At 43.1% G+C, this 9,676-nt stretch overlaps 1 protein-coding gene across 1 annotated transcript; it reads right to left on the reverse strand.

Moving 5' to 3' along the window:
- Positions 1 to 4,401: 4,401 nt before the first annotated feature.
- Positions 4,402 to 8,587, reverse strand: LOC127313240 (ent-kaurene oxidase 2-like). Its single transcript, XM_051343794.2, has 8 exons — positions 8,390 to 8,587; positions 6,448 to 6,608; positions 6,146 to 6,307; positions 5,907 to 6,047; positions 5,524 to 5,778; positions 5,286 to 5,447; positions 5,012 to 5,206; positions 4,402 to 4,897 (listed from the first exon to the last, which is right to left on the reverse strand). The coding sequence occupies exons 1-8, from the start codon at positions 8,520 to 8,522 to the stop codon at positions 4,580 to 4,582; spliced, it is 1,527 nt and encodes a 508-aa protein (XP_051199754.1). The 5' UTR covers positions 8,523 to 8,587; the 3' UTR covers positions 4,402 to 4,579.
- Positions 8,588 to 9,676: the final 1,089 nt, after the last annotated feature.

Below are 9,676 nucleotides of genomic sequence, written 5' to 3' on the forward strand. Positions count from 1 at the left end.
TCTCCCCGGCAACGGCGCCAGAAAAAGAGCTTGATGACGCGAAAGCACACGCCCGTTGGGAACCCCAAGAGGAAGGTGTGATGCGTACAGCAGCAAGTTTTCCCTCAGTAAGAAACCAAGGTTATCGAACCAGTAGGAGTCAAGGAGCACGTGAAGCTTGTTGGTGATGGAGTGTAGTGCGGGGCAACACCAGGGATTCCGGCGCCAACGTGGAACCTGCACAACACAATCCAAATACTTTGCCCCAACTTAACAGTGAGGTTGTCAATCTCACCGGCTTGCTGTAACAAAGGATTAAATGTATGGTGTGGAAAATGATGTTTGTATGCGAAGAACAGTAGAGAACAATGTTTGCAGTAGATTGTATTCAGATGTAAAAGAATGGACCGTGGTCCACAGTTCACTAGTGGTGTCTCTCCAATAAGAAATAGCATGTTGGGTGAACAAATTACAGTTGGGCAATTGACAAATAGAGAGGGCATAACAATGCACATACATATCATGATGAGTAGTGTAAGATTTAATTGGGCATTACGACAAAGTACATAGACCGCTATCCAGCATGCATCTATGCCTAAAAAGTCCACCTTCGGGTTAGCATCCGCACCCCTTCCAGTATTAAGTTGCAAACAACAGATAATTGCATTAAGTATGGTGCGTAATGTAATCAACACAAATATCCTTAGACAAAGCATTGATGTTTTATCCCTAGTGGCAACAGCACATCCACAACCTTAGAACTTTCTCACACGTCTGCATTCAATGGAGGCATGAACCCACTATCGAGCATAAATACTCCCTCTTGGAGTTACAAGTATCAACTTGGCCAGAGCCTCTACTAGCAACGGAGAGCATGCAAGATCATAAACAACACATATAGGATAGATTGATAATCAACATAACATAGTATTCCGTATTCATCGGATCCCAACAAACACAACATGTAGCATTACAAATAGATGATCTTGATCATGTAGGCAGCTCACAAGATCTAACATGATAGCACAATGAGGAGAAGATAACCATCTAGCTACTTCTATGGACCCATAGTCCAGGGGTGAACTACTCACACATCAATCCGGAGGCGATCATGGCGATGAAGAGTCCTCCAGGAGACGATTCCCCTCTCCGGCAGGGTGCCGGAGGCGATCTCCTGAATCCCCCGAGATGGGATTGGAGGCGGCGGCGTCTCTAGAAGGTTTTCCGTATCGTGGCTCTCAGTACTGGGGTTTTCGCGACGAAGGCTTTAAGTAGGCGGAAGGGTAGGGTTGGTGGAGTCACGAGGGGCCCACACACTAGGGCGGCGCGGGCCCCTCCTTGGCCGCGCCGCCTTGGTGTGTCGCCACCTCGTGGCCCCACTTCGTATCCCCTTCGGTCTTCAGGAAGCTTCGTGGAAAAATAAGACCCTGGGCGTTGATTTCGTCCAATTCCGAGAATATTTCCTTTGTAGGATTTCTGAAACCAAAAACAGCAGAAAACAACAACTGGCTCTTCGGCATCTTGTCAATAGGTTAGTGCCGGAAAATGCATAATAATGACATAAAGTGTGTATAAAACATGTGAGTATCATCATAAAAGTAGCATGGAACATAAGAAATTATAGATACGTTTGAGACGTATCAGACCGTTAGACAAAACATTATTTACAACTAAGAAATATGTCAGGAATAAGAATTCGCTAAGAATTTCTAGACAAAAACTTTCTGTACAGTAGAGATATCACATGCATACGCTCGTGTAAACTCTTGAGAATTCCATAGCTCTTATGGGTATTAGTTGGTCACTGCAATTTGTAAAGTGTTATCCATTGCAGTACACCTCAATTTCCATTCAAATATGCATGAAATGGGTGTTGAAACCCCGACATGTGAATTAAAGTGATGCACACAAGGCTCTTTATTGAAGTTGATGCAAGGCAAATGTCAATATCATAAAAAAGTACACAACATAGACTTATGGAGCAACATTAGGAGATATAGCAAAACACCTACGACTATGAAACAACTATGTTTGCTTATGATTTGAACTTTCATTTATGATCTTTGCTCTACATGTGTGATTGTTCGCAAGTGTCGATCAAGATGCTCGTGCCAGGGGCACCAGGATGATGTTCTTTGCCATCAAGCACATATAACCTCTTCAACACAACTGAATCACATGATGTACTTCTTACCAAAGATCCTAGGTTATCATGTTTTCTTGAACAGTTGATTGTGGACATTGGGTTAATTAGCTCATCAATAGTTGATTGTGAATAACAAGTGGATATGAATGATCATATGGAATTTTTTTTCTTGCAGGGAGATCATACAAATTATGTTATTGTACAACAAGCTATAGGTATAAGTTACGTTAATGTGATGTCACAAAACCTTTAAGATAAGGTCAATAAGTATTAAAGATGATCGTGCTATCTTTATACACATATAAATTAAGACATGAATGAGTGTCTTTAACCACCAATTGAGACCCGAGACATCGATTTAATGAATGGTACATTACATTATAAACATATATTGCATTTCTCAGTTATAATAATGCATGGGTATTATGCTACTCCCTCCGATCCATATTACTTGCCACTATATTAGAGACAAGTAATATGGATGGAGTGGGTAGTATATATAGTCATTCAATATGCTTTGTTGGTCTGCGGCAATACATGTGTATCTAACTAGTGAAGTAGTGATGATAGGATGTCGCCATTACCGCGTACAAGGCCTACTAGTTCGGGTTTATATATATTCGAAGGCTTGCTCTCTCTTTAATCAACTGTTCCACACTGTTTCACTAAGTTTTGTCAAGTTTTATTGTGTTTTAGTTTGGTCCGACAAAAACGTAATATAATACTACATACTAAAGCAATGCACATGGTCTCGTGTAGGGGACAATCGCCGCTCTCATCACCTGATAGACTGATATATTCTCACTAGTGACGTCAATACGCCAATGAGAGCCAAGGAAATAATAATGCTGTTACATGCCGTCTTCCGTCGGATTATCTAGACGTAATTTGTATGCTCAAAACCTCCTCGAAACCAACGTTATCTATGCACATAACCTAATTGACGCTGTCCAAGACATAGTGCCAACTTGCCGGGAACAACAAAAATGCGCATATGGCAACAACAATGGCATCTTGGCACCTTGTGCAAATCCACAAAAAACGCAATCCCAAGTTAACAACGTCAAGTACTAGAGCTCACCACCTACCTACGGATGCATCTATAAGAGCATCGGCTTCTTGTTGTAGTTAGCAGATCGAGCGATCGAGCCAAGACCGGCCATGTCGAGCTGTTTCTGCGCCGGCAGGGGGCGCCGGCGAGCCCAGTACGTGAAACTGGTGTTCCCTGGCGGGCACGTGGAGCTGATGGACCGGCCGGTGCTGGCAGCGGAGGTGATGGCGCAGCACCCGCGGTTCTGCGTCGCGCGGCCCGACGTGTTCCGGGAGCCCGTCGGCGCGGTGGCCGCGCCGGACGCCATGCTCCACCTCGGCCACAAGTACTACGTCGTGCCCAAGAGCACCGTGCGGAGGCTGCTCAAGTACTCCTCGTCATCCTCGTCCCACAGCGCCGGCGCGGGGCGCAGCGTGTCGCTGAGGAAGCACCTATCGAGGCCCGACGGCCATGACCGGGGCGGCAAGAAGGTCGGCGGCGACAAGAGGTGGTTCGACTGGGCGGTTGGCGGGGCCGGAGCCAATAAGCCACCGCAGAGGCCTCCTGGGGATGACTTGAGTGATGGCAGTGGTAGTGAAGGTGAAGTGGCCAGGGAGGTTGGCGTGAAACACACGAAGGTCAGAGCAAAGGGTGTCAAGAAAAGGGAATCGCCGAGACGGCGGCGGCGGCAGCTGGCCTCGCCGGCGGACTCGGCGTCCTATTCCTGGCAGCCTAGCCTTCACAGCATAACTGAAGAATAACCATGTATGTATGCATGCGTGGGATTGTGCATCCATGTATGTCTAGCTGGTGATTTTTACCGTTGTATACAGACTAGAAATTTCCAAGGGCCATACGGCATGTTATTGTACGAAACAAAGTGCGATGATATTTGAGAATAAGCACAAGACAATAAGGCAGATCAACTAATCAGATTAAACAGGAAGCAAATCTATGGGCTGCAGAAAGTGGAGGTCTTCTTCGCCTTCCTGAAGATTAGAGCGCTGTCTCGCTTTCCTCCTTTTGAAGTAATAAAGTGTTCATTATCGAAAAAAATAGAGCTGTCTCGTTTTCCTCTTTTTGATGTGTTTTTAGTTTCAGGTTTTTCTCTTCTACACAAACTTGTTTGTACTGTACTCTGGTTTTTCTTTTGGCCACTCTCTTTCTAGTACTGTATATAAAATGGAGTTTTTTCGCACGACTCGGAAGAAAAAAACTGCAGTGAAGATACGACCATGTATTACTGCCTCATGTTAAGTGCAAATTCCTGTAACGCAAAGCAGAAAAAGTTGAACAACGGTTCTCTAGTAGTATAAAAGACATCAAATCCAATCCACTGCAGTGTGCCAACGAGCCATACTGCCATGTGCCATCTCGTTTGGCCAAGTTCTGAAGAACAGCCTGTTCCTACCACAGTTCATAGTTCACACCCTTCTTCTTGGTGTGAGATACACATACAGCGGGTGGAGCTTGTAGCTCATGAGCTGGACCGTGTCCACGTTGTCCTCGTCGCCCTCCTTGAGCCTCCACGCGAACTCCTGCACGAACCGCGCAATGGCGGTGCACGAAATGCTCACCACCTGCACCACACCTGGGCAGGCCCTCCTCCCGGCGCCGAACGCCATGGTCTTGTACATGTCTGCGGCCTCGAACCTCCCGTCCAGGAACCTCTCCGGCCTCCACTCCTCTGGCTCCTCCCAGTCATTTTTGTTCATGTTACACCCGTACAGGTTGATGATGATCTACCACAATTCAGCAGTTCTTTCAGAACCCCATTTCCAGCAGACAAAACTTCAGGTCTCATCATAATTCATGTCTGTTAGTGTAGCTCCATGTCATTTTCTGTGGTCAGTTACCTGTGTGCCGGCTGGGATGTTGTAGCCGGCCAGCTTGGTGCTCTCATGGACGAACCTCGGAGGTACCAGGGGAGCGGGAGAATGAAGCCGCAGCGTCTCGTGGAACACACCGTTCAGGTATGACAGCTGAGGCAGGTGATCCTCGGTGACCGTCTTGTCCCCGCACACCTCCTGGATCTCCCGGAACAGGCGGTCCTGACTTGCCAACAAAAATCTGGTCATCATTTTAAGAATGAAATCGTGGAGAATAATAGTAAGTTCCAGCAGTGCTTGCCTGTTTCTCGAGGTTCTTGGCAAGCTCATACATAGCCCACTCAGTAGCTACCAAAGTTGTATCTGCAGCCTCTATGAGTTCCTCCCACACCAGCATTGTCAATTGCTCCTCTGTCAGTGATGTGTTCTCTGCCACCAGGAAGTCCAGATACGATACCCTTGCCTGCACATCAAAGATTTTCTTTGTCAACACAAATCGATAAACACAAAGCTATACAGTTAGCGGGAATTCATGTCACCTCGCCACGCGCAATTCTTATCTTCTGTTGATGGACCAAGGCCCGCATAACCGCGGTTCGCCTGTATTCCGTGGTATGAACTCTTGTTTCGAAGCTCCGGTTCGGGATCCAGCCCAGGTACGGGAAGAAGTCCCTCCAGTCAACATCAATTGAGCACATCATAATGTCGACCACGGTGATCTGGTAGATTTCATCCTTGGATATCTCCCTCCCAAACTCCTCAACATAGACTGAACTCACATCCTCACCTAAGCTCTGAAAATGCAGTCTGAACTCTCTCAGTATCATTCAGTGTGGATTGGCTATTCTAGCGGTTCAAATTCAGAGAAGTATGGCACTATGTTAAATAAAACTAAATGTCAGGGTTTGTTAGCTAGACTAACCTGGATCAATGACAAGTGGAATAACTCGTTCTTGAAAACTTCTCTGAAGTTCAAAGGAGCACATGGGTCATCAATCACCAACTTACCGTAAGTGCTTAGCATGTTATCAATCATCATGTCCCTTGTGTTCCGAAATTTTCTCTACAATATTTCAAGCTTGTCATTGTTCGCCCCTAGTTAACTGAAATGCTATATCGAGGTGTCAACTAAACTTTATTCAAATGTGTTAAGGCTTATACCTGAGCAGAAGAACCCAATGCGCCCGCGATAACATAACGCTTCACCATTTTGTGGAAGTCACCGTAGTCACTTGTAGCAACCATTTTTTTATCACGAGTGATAGCTGAAAATGCTTTAGATAGTTTTCGAGTAGATATGGATGAGAATTTGGCAACCATTGCCTGCAAATGTATGACATAGGTATTGTATCACGGGACCGCGGTCAATAATTTTCAAGAAGAAGCATTGCGACCAATAGACCATATAACAAGTAACATATAATTACATTATCAAGCAAATTAAATCCCAATTTCTATCTTACCTCCTTCGCTACTTCTGTTGAGTTGAGCACGACTACGGAAGAAGCCCCGGTCCGTATGGTATATATTGGCCCATAAATGCCAGACCATTTTAAGAAGGTCTTATGTGGCCTTTTCTCTCTCAACTGATGTAGATTTCCAATAAGAGGAAAACCAGGAACAACTGCATGTCAAAACAAATAAAATTAAAGGAGAATATATTATTTTTTTCCTTCAGGTTTAATTGATGTAATGATTTTGATGGCATAATTCATATTTGAAATATGGTGTGATATCATCTTCATACATGTTAAAAAATTTAGACTCATGGAAATTAATTATGCTGCAACTGATTTTGTTTAACCTTCTTAGGCACTATAAACAAGTACCATCTGGTGAACCTATAAGAGTGAGGATGATCAAGAGACGCCCTGCTCTTCTCTACCAAGGTGGGCATGGTAGATGGACTAAAAAATATTTATCTAAGTCAATTGATTAACATACAATAGAATATATCATCTATATAAGAAGTAAAGTAGATTATTTACAGTTTATGGTTGGTTAGTACTAGACAATAAAAATACCAAGTCTTACATTACTGTTTGGAAACCCATGAAAATCTGTCAAATATAATGCATTTATAACATCAAGCATACTACAAAAAATCCCAAAGCATTGTTAAAATTGGTAATACAGTAGCATACTGCATGAAACTGTGATAAAACAATTCTATGACTCGGTTCACCAGATTTATATTCATGGCTACACTTACATGTTCAGAAGAGATGTAGCTTGTTTTACGGCATAGTTTACTTTTTCTCTTATGGGAACACATATTGGAAACAAATTACAGTATGTTGATTAAACCTCAAATACCTGACCTATTTAAACTTGAAAGTACGTGAAACTGTTCTAACAATTTAAACACTTACGATCTAAACCATACTTCCTTTTTTATGCGATTATTATCTGAAACGAATTCAATATTATTTTATATACTTAATAAAATCAGATCCTTTGTCTTTGGTAGAGTACCAAAATTATTATTCTAATTTATACGTACAAGATTCTCATTCAAACAATAATTAATTTAGGATTTTAATTGGTTTGAATACCTCTAGTTCAATTTGAATACACACATTCAAAGTTAAATATATTCAAATATCAACAATGTTCTTTATAATTTACATTATAGTCCAAACATTTTTTTAACAAGTACAAGGCAATTTGGATAAATAAGTGAGATCCAAACGAATTTTCTTAAGTTATTTGATGTACTTTGTTATGTGGCATCTACATGGCATCTCGCCAGCTATCTCCAAGTAAGCTGCTATATTGGTAAAATGTGGAAGAATACAACTTGCAGGTAATAAAGTATAAATTTTAGTCGTATACATTTTACTTGGAGGCAAAGTTAGACTGTTTGTACGAGGAATGATGCATAAGAATACAAGTTGTATTGCAAGTAAAAAAAACAAGAACAAGTAAATAAATAAACCCATTAATTTTGTATGCTTTGTTAGAGTTGAGAGGCACATTAATAATATATAATATAATTTTTCAGGTACCAGTTCCCTCGTCCCATAGTATAACAACACGTTTTGAAAAATTATAATTGGCCAAAACATCTTATATTGACCAGAGGGAGTAGTGCCACGCACATACAGGGTGTCATTAGTTTGTAGCACGATCGATACACTAAACTCCAACCTCTATAAAATAGTCTATCCTCGAGGGATACGCAGGTCAACATGATGCTGAACTTCCAGTGGGGAAAAAAGAAGGAAAGCCTGCGATTTCATACGAGTAAAGGGGAATGGGCTAAAACAACAACAAAATCGAAGCAGCAGGGCAACAAGAACAACACGCATAACTGGCAAAACGAACAAGATCGGCACACTGTCGGCCGCATGTTTTGCCGCGCATTTCAATAGTAGTCGGCCGATCGGCGAGACGCTCTCTCACCTGGGGGCGCGTTGTTGCCGTCCTTGTGCCACAGCGCGACACCGGCCTTGGCGGCGAGCGCGGCCAGGACGGCGACCGCCACGGCGAGGGCGGCCACCGCGCCCCAGCCGCCCACGGGGAGCGCCTGTTCCATTGGTGTGCCGTCCGGCAGTGCTGGCAGCCGGTGATCAACGAGGGCGTGGAACAGAGGGAGGAGGATTGGAGACAGTACTGTCTAAGCTTCGGTTTATTAATTCGGCGTACGTGATGGGCTGATGGGATCGATATAGTGAGGCGCCGCTCTGACTTTGTACAAAACTACAAATAGGAGTACGTCCGTCTGCATGTGACAGCCGTGCTTTGTTAATGTTGATTGGGACGAGAACGAGATCAAACGAGAGAGCAAATCAGTTACACGAGCAGCCGCCTCTCGCGAGCCGCGCGCGACAGAAACAAAAAGGCTGCTATGGTTACTCGCGTGCGTGCGGCCGTCACCGCCGGTTCCTTTCTACTTCGTCCATTCCATATTAGCTATCACAAACTTAACTAGATATGCATGTATAGAGTTTTAGACGCGGTTTAATCTGTAGATATATGCGAATTTAGATAAACTCAACGACATGTAATACGAAACGAAGGTAGGTCAGGTAGTATATATTACGACCTTTGTTATTAGTATTTCCTCCATTCCTAAAAGAACTGCTCAACTTTATCGAGATATGGATGTATATAGACATATTTTATTTGTAGATATACCCACATCGAAAAAGGTTGAACAACTTTTATTTTTGGAACAGAGGGAGTAGTAGGTTAGTAGTATTCAAAGTTTCCAACACGTCCCTATATATAGTATCTAGGTCTAGAAACGGCATGGTTATTTTCATGTTGACTTAAGAGTTAGCGGATCCTGTGTCTAGTCTATGCTATATACCTTGCACGCATGATCATCGAAAATAGACTGTTTTGAAGCTCACAATGAAAATATTCGATTCTCAAAGTACCTCACATGCAAGAAAAAATTGGCCTAAAAAAGACGCTCGATTCGAGCGTTTTTCCATGGCCAGGCTCTAAGTAACCTTCTCACTAATCTACATCATTTTAATCCTCTCCGATCGATAAAACGGTGGATCAGTTTCAAATATGCTGAACACGAAAAAGATGCGTATTAATGTTACAAATCAATTCCCATTAACGGTTCCTGGTTTAGCCGAATATTTGAATGGCAATTTCGTGTCCCGTTTGAAGCTTTTTTTTGTCGAATTTAGTTAATTTTTTCGCAACCGTTCGCGTGTTTCTAAATTCGTTCGA

This window comes from Lolium perenne, chromosome 7, assembly GCF_019359855.2.
Source record: "Lolium perenne isolate Kyuss_39 chromosome 7, Kyuss_2.0, whole genome shotgun sequence".
NCBI lineage: Eukaryota > Viridiplantae > Streptophyta > Magnoliopsida > Poales > Poaceae > Lolium > Lolium perenne.

What these genes read in the sequence shown, in the direction of transcription:
- LOC127313240 (XM_051343794.2), bottom strand. Translation starts at nt 8,522, where the DNA reads ATGGAACAGGCGCTCCCCGTGGGCGGCTGGGGCGCGGTGGCCGCCCTC. An exon ending in TCCACTTGTCATTGATCCAG is followed by an intron (nt 5,779 to 5,906) that starts GTTAGTCTAGCT and finishes CTGCATTTTCAG; the next exon opens with AGCTTAGGTGAGGATGTGAG. An exon ending in ACATCCCAGCCGGCACACAG is followed by an intron (nt 4,898 to 5,011) that starts GTAACTGACCAC and finishes GAATTGTGGTAG; the next exon opens with ATCATCATCAACCTGTACGG.